Source organism: Limulus polyphemus, unplaced genomic scaffold (assembly GCF_000517525.1).
Source record: "Limulus polyphemus unplaced genomic scaffold, Limulus_polyphemus-2.1.2 Scaffold666, whole genome shotgun sequence".
Taxonomy (NCBI): Eukaryota; Metazoa; Arthropoda; class Merostomata; order Xiphosura; family Limulidae; genus Limulus; species Limulus polyphemus.
Genome location: NW_013666276.1, coordinates 120,808 through 138,090, shown reverse-complemented (window position 1 = coordinate 138,090; position 17,283 = coordinate 120,808). Strand labels below are relative to the sequence as shown.

Below are 17,283 nucleotides of genomic sequence, written 5' to 3'. Positions count from 1 at the left end.
TGTATATAAATCAGCAAATATTTAACTACTAAATGTAAATTACAATTTAACTCAGTCTTAGGCTATTAGAAAATGTCATACATAACAGGTGCCAATTTTGATTTTATTCCTTTAAGTCGCATACTAAATTCCTTTTTTTTTTGGCCGCTTTTTTTCACATCTAAACTTTTTGATTATATTCCTATTTAGGCTACTGGTTATGTATTAAACGTTCCAATTTTACTTATAATATGTTTTAGCTAGATATATAGATGAAGTAGGACCACTCCAGTGACATCGTTGAAGCCTCATATAGTTTTTTATAGAAATATGATAATTTAGATACAGTATAGACTTACTTTGTTCATGTCTGTGTGATTCACAGATGTGTCTGATTATTTACCCAGATGAGTTTTACTGGTTTCAGGAGAACATTGCTGAAGTTAAGTGTTAGAAACCGGAACAAGCAGGTTGGGAAATTAGACGTAAACACAGGAACACATGTTGATAGTGCTTGTCAACATACCTATATCAAACTAATCATATACATCAATTACATTTTGAATTTTTTCTATTTGTTGTTCGTATTTAAAATATCAGTTAATAACACGAAATTGCTTAAGGTTTTTCTTTTAAACTTAACGTATAAAGTACTAAGCATAATTCCTATTAAAACTCTACATTTAAAATGTCCTTTTGAGAAAAAATGGTTACACACTAATGTATCGCATGGGATGAAATTTGAGTTGGTAATATGACTTCTGGAACTGATAGTAAATAACATTAAGAGATATTAACTTGTAGCAATTAAAAAATTTCTTGCTATAAGTTTATCTCTCTGTAATATTGGAAACGTGATGGTTCGATAAATAATTTAATTGACTGAAATAACTGTGATCAGAGCCAAATATTTCATAATAAAGAAGTATTGCTATATGACTGAATGAGACACGTAATATGTTAATTTTCGTTTTCACATGACATATTTTGTAAGTTAATTCTAACTTCTCAATCAATCATGATGTCCTCTTCGATCCAAAAGTTGGTGATCATCATCTTCCATCTCGTTCGATTTTCAGCCGATCTTTTCGTTTTTACATATTATTTGATATTTAATCATCTTAAATATCATCCAGCCATATTCATCGTTGTCGACAATTATCCTTATTGCCTTTTATTCTTTAATCTCAGACGAATAAAGATATTGTACCACACCTTCGCTGCATATATGTACATATATTCTTAATATTCTAGGGGGCGCATTTATAGATATTCGTATGAATAGGACTACCAAATTCATATTTCTTATGTCGCATCAATTTCAGCGAACTCAGTCATTTCTGATACCCTTTCAAGTGTCAATACTACTCCGAAAAAGACTACCAATTCAATGTTTTAAGACCTTCTCAACTTCTTGCACTACTAAATGCAACGTGAAAAAAGATTTTTTTTCAATCTACTGTTGATTACACCAATAAAATCTTCACCTCAGTACACGAAATTCATTGTTTTATTCGATCATGCATGAAGAGAACTGGTGTTACTTTGAAGCTCAATTTTAGTGACGTTTTTATCGTTTTATATAGAAAATCTAATATAAAGTAGTGATAAACTTGAAGTGTAAATGGAGCGTTACATGAACGATGCTTCAGAGACGAAATTATATTGCAATTGCTGCAAAATTTTACTCAAATCATGTACAGCTTCACCTTTCGTCTAGTGGTGGACAGATGTTCTATGTTCGTTGAATCACTCCAACTTTATACATATAGTCAACAACGTTTTAAGGTCATATGTTTCTTCTCCTTTTAAACGTTACGTTGTTGTCGAATATACATTTATGTTATGTAAAAACGTTTGTACACTGCTTATTTCAATATTCCTATTCATATATATTGTTTTCTTCCAGGACATTCAATAAGGAATACAATTGAAAATGGATGGGGAACAGAACATTTTACAGAAGGTACGTAGAGAAACACATTTCATATATATATATCTCTCTGTTAATATGCATATGCGTGTATGGATGTATATATATATATATATAGTTTTAGTGCTAAGCTGCACAATGCACAATTGCATTTTGTCAGATGCGGAGTTCGAGTCCCGAATTTTTGCGTTATAAGCTCACAAAATTATCGCTGAGCCAACCAAGGGCCATATTAACTAATGTTGTATATCTATTTTTATAATATATGTACATATATATTTTAATGCATGACGATGTACAGATCAAATGTCTATACACCTATGTTACTCACAAAATATCTTACAGTAAGTAAAATACAAAGGTATAAGTACTGCATGAAATTCTTTATACATAAATACGTGGAATGTGCCTAAACTTATTTTATAATTATATTCAGGAAGATGTATAAAGCAGGTTTATAAGTACGTATTGAAATTTTGAAAGGTATAGGGATGATTTTACAATAATGTTTTTTTATCATTTTTTAAAATAAATATATTTAGTGATATTAATGGTTTACAGAACATGGAGCTAGACGAATAATTTAAATACGTATTTGCACTCACTAATATTATAGCATTCAGGTGGTTGTCTGGGTGAGATTATTGTTGTCTAGGCGAGATTATTGTTGTCTGGGCGAGATTATTACTGTTTTTGTGAAAGTTCGTTTTTGTTTTTTGTTTTTTTCATACGTTTAACATTAGTAGGTTTTATTCTACTTTTCGTGTAGGTGCGTGACCGTTATGTGGACTGGAATGCCAACTTTAGGAAAAAACTTAACTTATTATCTACAGTAGTCCAGATGTAATATTCTTATAATCTTATTTTTGTTTTTATAATTCTGACCCAACATTAGACCCAACTGCCTTCCCGCAACTAGTTGCAGACATCTGATAGCAATTTCAGACTTGAGTACTCATCCTTTCATATTTGAGGTTTGTGAATAGAGGTTGAAATTAATATTCCTAACGCTTGGGGTCCTACTTCCCCAGTACCCTGCCTTTATTCGTCTATCTTTTATGTGTGACGCTTTTTTTGGGGGGGCATTATTGAATGCCATAAAAGCTAAGAGGATGACGTTTTTACGTTTTCGTTTCTCTAAACACCAAAATTGACATAACTGTTATGAATTTGTATAAAAAAATGATATATATATATAGTTTACAGAACATGTTACTCTAAGTAGATATATATGTTTACAAGAATTGTTTACAAAACATGTTACCGTAAGTACATATACACGTGATTAAGAATTGTGTACAAAACATGTTACCCTAAGCACATATATATGTGATTAAGAATTGTTTACAAAACATGTTACTCTAAGTATATGTATATGTGATTAAGAATTGTTTACAAACATGTTATTAAAATAAGTTTACACACAAATAAGAATTGTTTGTAAGCATGTTACAGTCAGTATAAATAAAAATTTGGTAAATATAAGTATAGTCATACATATAATATACGTAAATGATATATTATTACTTACTTGGATGGAGAAGACATACAATAGACTGTTTCTGTTGTTATTTTTAGCGCAAAGGTACACAATGGACTATCCACTGTGGAGAATCTAACCTTAGTTTTAGCATTGTAAGTTCGTAAACTTACTGCTGCCCCACCGGGGGACAATACAGTAAATAAACGGCTCATATAATAGTTACAGATAGTAGATGAGAGAAATATAAAGCAAAATTTTCTAGATGATGTGAATGAACTACTTCAAACCCATCGAACCATGTGTTAGAAAACTATATTTTTACATTTTTTGGTTTTCATAGGTTATATGATGCCAGTGAAAATTGATTGCATATGGGAAGGGTATGTAACAACCCTTCTCAATGCAAAATAGTTTCACATTTATATCACGCAGATCTGTTCAGATCGTGGTTTAGAATTTACAACACTGGGATATCACTTCTACTTAATGGCATCGGAAAACAAAGGATATGTATCAACTTGAGGCAGCAGAATCGTCCAGACAGAGACCTCCAACATGGTATACAAAGTGTGGAATCTTGTAATAGGTAATAACCAAAGAACGCAATGGTCAGGTACAACAGCCGTTCACGTGCCCCTGGCAACAGTACTCAACATAATCAAGGATCTCTGTTTGGAAACGTGGCCAACAGGGTATGGGTTCACCAAGATAAGACTTACTGTCATATCTCCTGTTCAATAGTTGCAATCCTCAAGCATCTGGAGAATGAAACGGGTATTCGTAGTACTCCATACGAAAATATACCCGCCAAGTCGCAGGACGCTCCACCTATGGATTTCTATGTGATCAGAATGTTGAAGTGGATGTTGGTAAACCGTAATTCTCGTAAAATAAATGGATTATGGAGAACAACAGAAAGATGGAGTGTGCTTTGGATATGACAGCTTTATGATGAAGACTTTTTCAATGTAGCTACGCTACTGGGCTATTTTCAAGGTGCAGAGTCGACGTGACAACATGGATTGTAACGATGTGGTGAGGTTCCAGTATCGTTTAATATAATGTACTCAATCCCTGTATTTGATATAAAATCTTTCAAGTATTGCTTATCTTGTTATATATATGAACAAATTCCGTTTCATTTAAATTCAAGTTGATAGATTTTGATAATATCTGAGATTATTGTCAGTTCAAAGTAAATTATCCATATAGCTAAACATTTTATTAAAATTTACCTTGGACATTTTTTAAAATTATTTTACATGTAAACCTCTAAGAGTGCTTTCAAACTATCCTATAAAATAGTGTTACCATATAATCTATTTTTTATAACTGTGTAGATATTTTTAATATTTTTGATACAATTACCTGAATTTATAGTGAACATGAAACTTAGATGAATTTTAACAGATACATTGTATGATTAACTAGAAATTATATGGTTTTATTAAAAATTTCAGTGGTAACAGTTCACATAGCTTACACGTTTTGAATAAGTTGCTAGTTTTATTTTTTATTTTTTCAAGTACACAAACATATTATTTTGTTAAATAAATGCGAAATTATAGCATTTTTATCAACAGAATTAATACTAATTCAGTTGTATTAGACTGGCTTTTTATTTAAGATAGCTTATTTTGGATGTTTGATCGAATTCTTCAAATATCTTTTATGAGTCTGTCTTCATAATGGGCATTTGATATTTGAATGTGACTAGGTGGGAATTTCACGCATATAACACAGTTTGTGCTATCTTTAAATCCACTAATTACTAAAAGAGTTGTATACCATCAATTATGACTTTTAACTTGGAGGATGCCTCAATGGAGTCTTGGAATGAAGTATGATAAATTAATGATGAAATATTCAAAGAAAGATAACAAATTTACACAATGATCAAAATAAGAAATACCATTACATGCTAACTGATCTGAATTGCATTTTGCTTTTTCTTATTGATAATTAAATTTTCTGTGTTTATGTTATGAAATTATTAGGATAATAATAATTTTGACTAATTGTTAAATTATCAAAATTCCACTTTGTGTTTTCTTACTAGTATTTAATTTTACTGAGCTTATTATATCACTAGAAGAAGGTTAATCTTGACTTATGACATGACCATTTTTATTGGGTGCATCTTACATACGTTTTAACAAAACTTGGGAACTGAATTCATACTTTGAAAATTACCAACAATGTCGGTTGACTCAATACTGATAATACTTCTGTCAAATTTTGCACTGTGTTTTACACATTACTTACCTGTTTCTTCAGTTGAATGTAATTTGTACCTATGAAACATAACAGTTTTATGGTATAAAAACTTTAAATGAACTGAAGCTCCATTGATCAAACATTTAAATTGATCCATGCGATTATGTTAAACGGTTTTCTCATCACCAGTTACCATCTCCCTCTAGATGGCGCTAGCGTAATAAACTGTGATAAAAAGAACGTCCACTATTATCTGAAAATATCTTGTGAAACCTATTCTACATTTTAAACTAAATTACGTAACAAATTTGTGTGTCGTTTATTTTATGAAGGTGACCCATTCAAACATGAAAAATAATCTTAGCCTAGTAAGATAAGACACAAAAAGTTACAATTATGAGCCATTTTGATACGATATCATAAGATACTCCAAGTTACCTTCACAAATTTCATTGAGTTATTTTACAATTTAAGCTTGTAAGTGTGATTTGCTTTGATGAGTTAACAAATAGTATTATATTAGTCAAAAAGCCTCTAGGGTGAAAAAAAATAAAATAACAGGCTCTTCTTGACCTTTGACAGATTCGAGGAAGCTTATTGATACTGAGAAACATTATTGTTTAATTCACTTTAGAAAATAATTTATAGCTCTCTAACCTGAATTTCTTTTTCTTAAACAAATAAAAACAAAACGTATGCTTTAATTGCTTTAAAACTACAACATCCATGTTTATGTATAAACATATTAATTATTCAGTTATAAAATATGAATTTCATTACTTTTTTTACCTATACAGTTTCGAATAAAGGATGGTTAAATGCGCAGATACCTTATTTATCCGTTGAATAACTTTAAAAATCTCCTCTGTAATAGTCATCTGGTTTCTTTTTTGTTTTCGGAGTAAAAGTGTCTATGAAAACCTTTCAAGCAAAAAATAGTGTTTTAAACAGTCGTTTCTTTTATTAATAAAAATATATAAGGATAAATTTCCTAAATGTTGTAGTATTTGCAGGTTTAATTGGATATATGGTTATTTTATTGTATATGCAATTTAGAAGACTTGAAAATGATGAAAAATGCCCTTGAATATTTCTCAGTCGGTTTCAATATATTTTTTCATTGCGTTTTAAAGATACGGATATGTTTTCAATTTTTGTAATCTTGATTAAAGTACATTATGCGTACAAATTTTTGTGTATCTATGTGATTAGAAGAGTAACGTATGTGCGTAGGAAGCTTTTTAAACTTCTTTCAACGATGCAAAAATTAAATTAGGAGTAGGGACGTACGAACGACATCACCATATGCATAAAGGACGGGTGGGTATTGTGTATAGTATTATGCATTGCAAAGAGAAATATATTTGGGGAATGGATCTGTCATCCCTCAGAGAGTAGAATTTAAAAGTTAAGGTTCTGTGTGTGTCTTTCTTCATTTTCTTATAGAAGCTTAGACTACCAGCACCGTCACCCTAGTGAATTTTTACAGTTGCCCCCAATATCAAAGTTTTGAATGTCATCAGATCTCGTGTTTCTTACTAGATAAGTCAAACGGTTTGACATTTTTTGTCAGAACATTCGGCTCAAAGTGTCTTTTGTATCAGAGATGTTTAGTGGGTATAATGTGTTGTGGAATAGGTTGAATCTCGCAGTCACTGAGACACCCCGCACGGCCATCATTAGTTTAGTTACAGAACGGAAAACCCACCGATTTCGGTGGCTACATATTTAACTAAGTAAGTAGCGTTGACACTGGAAGAAGATCAAGGGAAGTTATGTGTTTATATGGTTTTATTTTCAAATAAGCTTCTTTGAAATTTACATATGCGTGTAATAAAGGATGATAGGTTTTATGATCTGGAGTGATAAAACTGTTATCTATGTTAAGACTTCCAACTTAAAAATTTTGTTTATATGTTACCTCTTTGAAATGCATTACCATGAATATATATATATATTGTTCAAGCCAGGATTGTATAATACCCCAGTAGGAGTAATGTGAACTGTATCTTTAAATAGTTCTTAAGTAAATAGATGAGCTGAAACCAAACTGGAAATTTTGATGATCGGTAGGATATCCTACAAACTGCTTTATTTTGTAACTTAAAACGCTAAAAATTTACAAGAATTAGTTTAAATATATTACTTATGACGGTAAATTTGTAGTTACGATAAAGCTACTTAGGCTATTTGTCCCTACTTTTAAACTACTAAACAGAAGGAAAGTAGCCGGTCAGTAGCACTCTTCTACCACCACTCTCCATCTATACGAAAGGGTTAACTCTGATTCTTATGACGCACCCACAGATTAAAGTGTGGGAAAATTTTGTGGTATTGCTTGGATTCCAATCCGGCTCCGAAATCCAGAGCTTTACCACAGGGGCAACCAGCGCCGTATGATAGTAAATCAGAAACCCAGTAGATCACTTCAAGCCATAAATTAACGATGTAATATAGGGTCTGGGCAAGTTTTTAGTCATTCTGTTTTTAATAACCTTGAATGAAATCTTAATGAAAATACAGATGACCATTTGGATTGTAACAAAACTTCGCAAATGAAGAAAAAACACAATATGAGACTATTAATGTATGAATCAGAATATTTATTGAGTGTTGTGTAATTTATTAGAAAGATAATAGTAAGGCCTGGCATGGCCTAGGGGTTCGGGTGCTCGACTCGAAATCTACGGGTCGCCTAATATGTTCGCTCTTTCTGTCGTGGGAGAGTTATAATGAGACGTTCAATCCCACTATTCGTTGGTAAAAGAATAGGCTCAAGAGTTGGCAGTGGGTAGTGTTGACTAGCTGCCTTCTCTCTGTTCTTTCACTGCTAAATTAAGGACGACAACCTGGAGAGTAGGTGGGTGCCACCAGGTAAATCTGCTCGAGAATCATCGATGATGCATTAGCATCTAAGGTGCCCCAATGGTCGTAAGCGGCGTCGGGACTAAAAAAACAGAAGGTGGGAAAAGTAATGCATGGTACAAAAGACACATTAGTCAAATATTATAAGTAAAAGATTTATTAGATAATATAGTTCAAGTTTAGCGCAACTTTCCTTCCTCAATAATAGTAACCATAATATGGCCTATCTTTTTATCAGTAATATTTCATCAATTTGTCTTCACCGATTTTTATTACTGAAGCAGTTTCTGTCAACTGTTTTACAATAAGGCGTAGGTCAGCATTTCTTTCGAGGGGTGCCCAGTTTACAGGTCACCTGAGGAGATCGTTGCTTGGATCAGCACCTCTACTAAGTGTCGTCTAGTTTATTTTCATTATATTCAAAAATTAGTTGGCACCTTTATCGGTTGTGGTTAGGTTAAACATCGAGAGGTTAAATAACGTAATACCATAATTATCTGGCATTATCAAAATACCTTACCAGTATAGCTGAAATCTTGCTTTCTGAAGTTGATTTTAACAATAGATCAAATAGTTGACAAGATGTCTACAACCTGTAGTTATCACTACCCAGATACAACTAAAGATGCTTTAAATAATCTTGATCTGTCAATCAATGAAAAAAATATTACATTTTATTTGATAAATTAATAACATAAATAGAAAGTTTATTTTGTAGTTTGTCAATTCTGTTTACTATTTTCATATAACCAGAGGAAATAGTAACAATAAGAATGTGGTAACGGGAGAACTATACATGGACTAAGGAGACGTGCACCTCAAACCTATCGTTGTCACTGTTGAGAAAGTTATTAATGATTCTCATTTAGAATGCAGTCTGTACTGTTTCTGCTTATTTTTCTTGTCAAGATCTATCAACTACTTCTTGAACAGGAATTGTTCGTATTGAAAGTACCCTAACGTTTGGAGAGTTATACTTCTTATAACTCCATGATAACACACTGGTATGTCTACAAGTGTTAAAAACAAGAGTTAAACCATAATATCCACGTCCTCTACCAGCTACAGCTTTGGTTTCTATTGTTTATTAGGTAACACAAAATATTCTTTGGCTCACAGAAATATTTGCATTCAGTACTATTACTTCTAAAAACAAGGTAAACGCCTCTTTCACGAGTAACAAAGCATCATATAAACATTGATAATTGAGTCATACTAAGCTTCTGTCATTTTCCTTAGCGGCATTTTAATTTGATTATTTATTGTTTAGTTGGGATGGCATTTTATCTTTACTGGGAGTTCAAATACAAGCATCTTTACACCTGCACTTTTTACTCCAAATACTTTTTCTGTATTCACTAAACTAGTGTAAGCTTTTCCAGCAACTAGCCGTAGCTGCTCGTCTAACGAAGAAAATATGATGATTAAATACATTTATGGTAGCCATTGTTAATGAACAAGTTGCCCATGGATTATTGTACGGTCGACGACTTCTAAATTAGAGGTTTTACAGCGTGACAGATGAACAATGCAGGTTCTTGATAACTCTGTATGATTCTATCTTATCGTCTTTATTTTTTTAAGTAACACGTATTTAAATGTCTTCAGTTTCTTACCTGAAACTATATATTTTGTAAGGGACACCTTCAACTTGAATAGTACTCTCGCCCAACCAGATACCCAAGATGTTTGTTTTGTCGTGATGACGGTTTTATTAGGCTGTTGTGACACTTGACGTGTGTGCCACCAATGTGGCAAACCAGATTATGGCCCATGATTCTGGCTAAATTGTCGTTATCTCTTATTTTCTCGACACGATCACTTGATAAAAGATGTCGCTCGGCCTGTTACGGTGAAGAAACACGAGATAACGACATCAAAGAACAGCTACCTCGCGCGCGCCCTATCCACATGAACGTCACCGTAGACGACGGTCTCGGCACCAAAATCTCGTGCACCTTTCCCAGCCTCTGCGTGTCAGGTAGGCGGGGTCAGGTATTTTATCATCGGTTTCTGATTGGCTTGCTCTGGTCAGGTCATACAGGTGTTTTGTGACCATTTTCTCCGCCTCCGTCTTGACAACAAAAACTTGTCACAGTAACAGACAGAACACTTATAATCAAACTTATAGCTAAACGAGCATTGACCAGATTAATCTTTTTTTGTATTATCAAACTATTCATTCATATAACGTAATATATACAGCCACAACTAGAATCCGCACAACAGACAGTGTGTTAATTCTAATACCCGTATCTCATCTGCTGGTAGATATGTAACAGGAAAGAAGAAAATTAATATCTTCCGACTGCATATAAAATCTGGTATTGTAGTTTTATATCCGAACGAGTGAGGGCGTTAGTAGAGAATGGCGGGGAAAGTGAGTTAGCGGAAAAGCCTGTTACTAAGGCGCAACAGCCGTAATCTCTGTGAGTAGGTGAAAATAACGCGAACCAAAGAACGTGGGCTCGAACGAACTGTTTGGACCAGGCTATTTCTGTTCCACGTGTATGAGGGCTCTAGCTAGGGCTCTAGACGGTTTGCAGTTATAAGATTCTTCCCTAAGGATGTTATCGTGGCTAGCGGGTCACGAAAAACACGTGACGTTTTTAAACCTTGCTGTGTCCTAACCGAAACTACACCTACAACAAACAACCTTGTCGTGAATGTATGGTGTCATTTGTCCTGGGAGTAGGAGGGTCGGAAGGAGGGGCTCTAGTCGAGCTGATAGACAGTTATGATAGATTTTGCTGTCCTGGCACGTGAAAAACCCAACCACGTTTGTCTTTTTGCACTTCTGACAGAAGTGGACATACCAACACTGGCTCAGTTTAAGTGGATTCTTTCCTCCACCTAGGAAACTCTGTATCCGGAACGTCTGGTGTTAGGCTCTCATCCCTGCCACCGACAGCGGCCAAAACGACGGCTTCTGTGGTACCTACTCACGACGGGTGTGGATTGTGTGCAAGTGCGGTCCGCTCGTCAGCTGACGGCTGCTCTATGAACAACCGAGACCAGTTAGATAGTGGAGAGATTCGACGGACGTCTCTCGTCATGGATGTGGTAAGTGTTGTTTTGTTAGATACACTGTTCTATGTATAGAAAAAGCAGGAGCAGATGAGGCAGTATTTACAGTGTAATCAAGATATTTTATTGTGTTTTCATCGCATGGTCACTCAAAACCTTCCGCTTGACTAGCCTAATACAAACACACGAATATAAACATTGGACAAGTTAGCAAAGTTTGTTATATTAGTTTCACTGTTATTAAATCATTTCAGTGAACGTGTTTCTTATGTAAGATACTAACATTTAGTCTTCTGTAGTAGTGTTATCTGCTTTTATTTATAGACGTTGTTAATATTTAGTATAATTATAATGCAAGCCAATTACTTCAGTGTATTACATTTACGGCACGCATAAGTTACCCTTATTTAATGTTGTGACGTCACCATGTAAATACTTCATATCACCTCAGACGGCTTATAGGGCCGAGTAGGTGTCAAAATGTTGACCTCCTAGTTGCTTTAATCATGGGCTTGATTACTTGAAGACTGCTTGTTATAGCAGCAACCCCCTAATACAAGTACTCCAATCACCGTAAGGAAAAATGTTTTAGATTAGGTAGGTTTACTTGTTTATGAAAGGAAAAGTGGAGGTTGTCTTGAATTCATAACTAGTGATTAATTATTAATTAACACCGAGTTAATGCAGCAAGGATTATATTTGAAAACCCAACAAGCAGTTTAAAGTTGTCAATTACACGCTAAGAAAAGGTTTTTCTTTCGTCATTGTAATAAAATTAATTGGAAATAAATTCATTTTTAATATAATGTAATATAAATCGTAGTACACGATAACCAGTTTTCCGTACAAGTAATGTTTATTGCAACTTTATGTATGATATTATAGTGAGACCTATTTAAGCAGCTGTACTCAGATCAGCTAACACGTGTATAGATATTTGTTTATTTTTATACTATTCAGTATTGAGTTATTCTTATTTATATCGTTTATTATCTATTGGCTATAGCCACACAGTAAAACTTTTATACACGTATTGTATTTTTCGTTATTGATTTGTACAAAGAAAGTTAAGAGTTGGACACCAAAGAGAGAGATTGGATGTTTTTTAACAAATCTTTTCTTCAAATGTGTAACACATATATAATACTTTTGGATCTCTTCCTTGCTCAACTGATTTAATTTAGCCTTGTGGTGCTAAAAGGAAGAATCACGCTTGTGGTACCGATTTATGCACAGCTCAGTCTCAGTTCATTTCCTAGGCAAACAAGAGCGTGTCTTTAATCGATTGCGTTTGAATGGCAATCGGAGTTATTCTGTGTTCTCGTGGAGAGCCGATCGGCTCCAGCGGCTTCCCGAAGCCTAGGAAAGAACGACTTTACCGAGGAGCAGGTGGGAAATGAAAGACCTCTTGCAAACGCCAACAGACGACAGTTTTTGTTGGCCTCTTCACAGTACATTAGCTAACAAGACATTCCCTCCAGTTCCAATTTACCCTTTGTTAGTTGGTGCTGTTCGAGTTGCCGTTTTTTAAAGCCTTTAACCTGGGGCAATTTTCCTAATGTTCTAATGTATACCCCTTTCTATAAAAATGGTAGGGAAAAAATTGTTATTATTTTACTTTTACTAAAACCGGAAAATTCGCACTCACGAGTAATTGCATGGAAAAAAGAACAAGAAAAATCATTTGTCGTGTGTATGAATTAAGGTTTCAGGTGTATATTATAAAAACTTTTAGTGTGTTATGTGCACCATGTTTCTCTCATACACTATATAAGAAAACAAATAGGTACTTTCAACAGACAAACAGTTTAAGACAAGTTTGAGTATAGAATTCAATACATCAAGTAATTCTAATTCTAAATACGTTTTAAGATAGTTTGATGATTATATATGTTATTGATAAGGGTTACTGTTAACATGTAATATGTCTTGAGCAACGGACTTTGCCAATAAATGTTCCTTCATCGTAAGGTAAACGACAGAATAGCATAATAAAACTATAATAGATACATATGTATAAATAGTTACCTATATATGAGTGTGTGTGTGTGTGTGTGTGTGTGCGCGCGAGCATCTTTACGTATGCATACATTCTAACAAGCCTAATAATGTGGGGTATTGACACACGAAATACACCCAAATGATATCCTCGGGATGTAAATTCACACCCATTTACCAAAAGGGGTTTTAATTCTGAAATCACATTAAACCACACACTTTTGGTGAAATTAGTTACCTGAGTATTTGAAAAACTGTCTTTTGAAAAAGCTTAGAAAACTATTGAATATCTCAAAGCACATATAGGGATACTAAGCTACCTTTAAGAAACATCATAAAGTTACGGCCACAGACACTTTCACGTGTTTATATATATGGTCGCTGAAAATAATAAAGCTAGTTTTTAAAACCTTCCCCTGATATTCAGTGTTCGGAGATCTGTCCATAACATTATGATAATTTCATTAAAAGAGAAATGACATTAAGGTAGGTAATGTTTTAAATTTTTTGTTGTTCTAAAGTGTTGAGGAGACCGTATTCTAATTCTTGTGAATTCTAAGAAATATATTCTTTAAGGCATCAGTTTTGACCTGATGCAGATAGACTGACTTTGACTGAAGTGAGCATAAAAATGATCGTATTTACTTAAAGACAATCAAGTAGAAAAAGGTAATTACACAATTTGTATCTCATTGCAATATTCCAGATTCAACTTCAACTGCCTGTAGAAATAACAGTAAAAGATGCAATACCTTCATGAGGCTTGGAATGTTGCAAATAGCTACAGTTTCAACAACAGCATTAAGTCCTCTAAGTTTGTATCAGAACTTTATAATGACGCAAGTTCAGTGAACTCTAACTATTTCGCTTTAATTTATATTAAAAATGATATTGTGTGTTAAGTGATACTAGTAAAAAAATTATAAAAGTACTGGGTCAACATAATGAAATGAATTTGACATATAGCGTGAAGTTCATGAACGCTACAGTATATCTATGCATGTTTATAAAGTTCTAATTAATGAGTTCTAGTGTTTTATTATGGTTACTACTTCAGGCATTCTTTCACACTTTCGATTATTTCCGTATTAATGAATACCGTTTTGTAGAGAAAACAGATAATTTAAACTTTGTAACTCATTATAATGAACTGAAATTATTCGTTGCTTGAAACCGATGAAAGGAAATGAAATAACAAGGATAGAAACGCGAACTTTTACCATTGTTTGTTTGTAATTAAGCACAAAGCTACACAATGGGCTATCTGTGCTCTGACCACCACGGATATCGAAACTCGGATTCTAGCGTTGTAAATCCGCAGACATACCGAACTTTTACCATGACATGTTAATTATTCCTATTCTTGTAAAATAAAGAAATAATATGCACAAACTAAAATTATAATAAACGCTTCAAGATCGTTGCAACGGTAATATAATAATTTATTATATAATTTTTGGAGCAAGGGCAAAACGTGATAATATCAGCAACTGAACTGTACTGTACTGATTGAGAAATTAACAGCTACAACAGCCTCAAATTCAAAAAGTTAAAAGAAACTGGCGTTTTTAAAAAGCATTGTTGGTACACTTTTTAACCATATCAAATCAAAAGTTTCGATCATAAATATACTGGAAGTTCCTTTATGGTCTTAATTTATAAGATGTCACTACTCTCTATAACATCAGTTAACCAAACCGTCTTAAATCGTTGTGGAAAAATAGAAACTTGAATATTATTTTGTCCGAATTACCTTAATTTTTCCAAAAAGTTTGCTAAGTTGTTATTTTACAAATTGGAGTGTCTTGCAGGTACACTTGTTCGTGTTTTATGGTATATCCAGAACTCTGGACCCACAGGGAAAACACAACATTTATTTATTATTCAAGTTGCATGCCATTAACAACCATACACATATCAGTTATTTGTATACTGTGCCATCAGGGTATTTTCTTTCCTGAAATATGTACAACTGACACTAGAAATGCGTTTGTTTAACTTTAAGATTATAATGTCTATTTTACCTATGGGTCAAGACGTTTGGGACACCCTGTGTATATGTATATATTGTATGGTTATCATTTATCTAGTTAATCTTTTACTCTGACTTTACAGGGACAATCATAACAGATAACCTTGTGTTTTGTTTGTGTGTGTGTGTGTGTTTTAATTATATATATTATCATTCACTTCTGCAGTTTGTATTTTCTGAGTATATGTAAAAATGTTGACAGAGTGATCTAGTTAGTTACCCTTGCCTTCAAGAATGTTCGTTGCGATCAGTGCATGGTTGTTTTTCTTTTATCTGTCGACTAATATTGAATTATGTAAGCAATTATGGGAATCGGCCATGAAGTGCCGGATAATTAAACTGCTTGACCCTTGAGTGGTGGTTAAAACATACCATAGTACTGTTAACGAATCTAGCCTTGTTTCCAGAGACTTAGTATGGTTGGTAACTATATGCTTCTTCTTTTTTTTTCTTCATTAGAATCTATTGGTTGGCTATTAATGACAATACGGTTTTCACTAAGAAGGATTTTAGGCGACCTGGATTAGACTAACCAACACTTAAATGGGAAAAATAAACTCATCATCCAGTTACGATGAAAACTTAACTTTAAGAATTATCAATTTCAATTACAGTAAGGAAGGTCTGAGTGACAAAGAAACAGCTAAAATAAATATTTTTCTCCTCCAGACTTATTAGAAAAAGACAGTGTTTCAACTTTTCTTTAAGTCACCATCACGTATATTACGAATATGAATCTATATTTTTAAAAGAGTGTGAATTAATCACTAAACTTAACATAAGCTGCAGTATTAATGTTTAATTGCTCATTTATTTATCAATTTATGTCAGCTTAATATAAAAAGCTCAACTATTTTATTGTATTCTTCAGTTTTATTAATACGAAAATATTGCAACTTGAAATGGGAATTTTTAGAACTACATATCTGTACTATAAAATAAAATGAGGAGGAGAAACTGTGTATTTATGGTTTTCATCAAATTCAAAACTTATAGAATCAGTATTAATATCGTGCTCATACTTCTGGTCATTTGGGCATATAGAAAGTGTCTACCAGACACTATTTCGCTTCGCGTTCTTACTCTGACACTTAAAAACGTTCGTTTTGTTATATCTTTCCCGCTTGACACCTCTATTAAATGTTTTGTGATATGAATATACTTTATACCTTTGTTGAAAAACACAGTGAGAAAAATGATAAGCTGTCCTTGCTGTCGGTGTAACTCTCCTCCAATGTCCCGGGTGTGTGTAACGCACACCGTACCGCAGCGACCTTTTCCTCCATCCTTTGCCATTGTTATGGCACGCCCGAACTAAGACACCGCCGCGGCAGGGAGTTGATGAAAGTGAAACTATTCTTCACAAGAAAATTACCGCAGCTAATGAGCTACTTTACTGTAAGATTGAACTACAGCGTCTTATTCTTGGCTGCCCTATAATAATGCACACAGTAAGACAAAATGGAAAAGCTATTGTCAGTTTGGCCGGTGTCGACTTCAGGCAGTGGCCGGTCAAGTGACTTTGATCGTCGCAGGAGCACCTCAGCCATTCGATAACAAAAGAAGTTTAACGTCTTTAGATAACGTTAAAGACTAGGGTGTGAGCTTTAGTGTTTATTAAATGAATTCTCTCTATATATATATTATTAAATAGAAAGAGAAATACCTTTTCCATACTGTATATTAGAAGACTTCATGCACTGTCTTATTGTCCTATTTCGACATGACGTATGTTCAGTAATATAATGT

General features: G+C 33.5%; 1 protein-coding gene across 2 annotated transcripts in view; it reads left to right on the top strand.

The window, feature by feature from the left end:
• The first annotated feature begins 1,895 nt into the window (after window positions 1-1,895).
• LOC106459829 (zinc finger protein basonuclin-2-like) overlaps window positions 1,896-17,283 on the top strand; it is a 125,409-nt gene continuing 110,021 nt past the window's right edge. The window contains exons 1-2 of one of the 2 annotated variants that reach the window (XM_022386376.1): window positions 1,896-1,945; window positions 11,335-11,540. In XM_022386376.1, the coding sequence (XP_022242084.1) occupies window positions 11,478-11,540 (63 nt within the window). In that variant the 5' untranslated portion in view covers window positions 1,896-1,945; window positions 11,335-11,477. Of the gene's footprint in view, window positions 1,946-10,960; window positions 11,541-17,283 lie in introns of those variants that run through there. The other variant, XM_022386377.1, reaches the window with a different exon arrangement.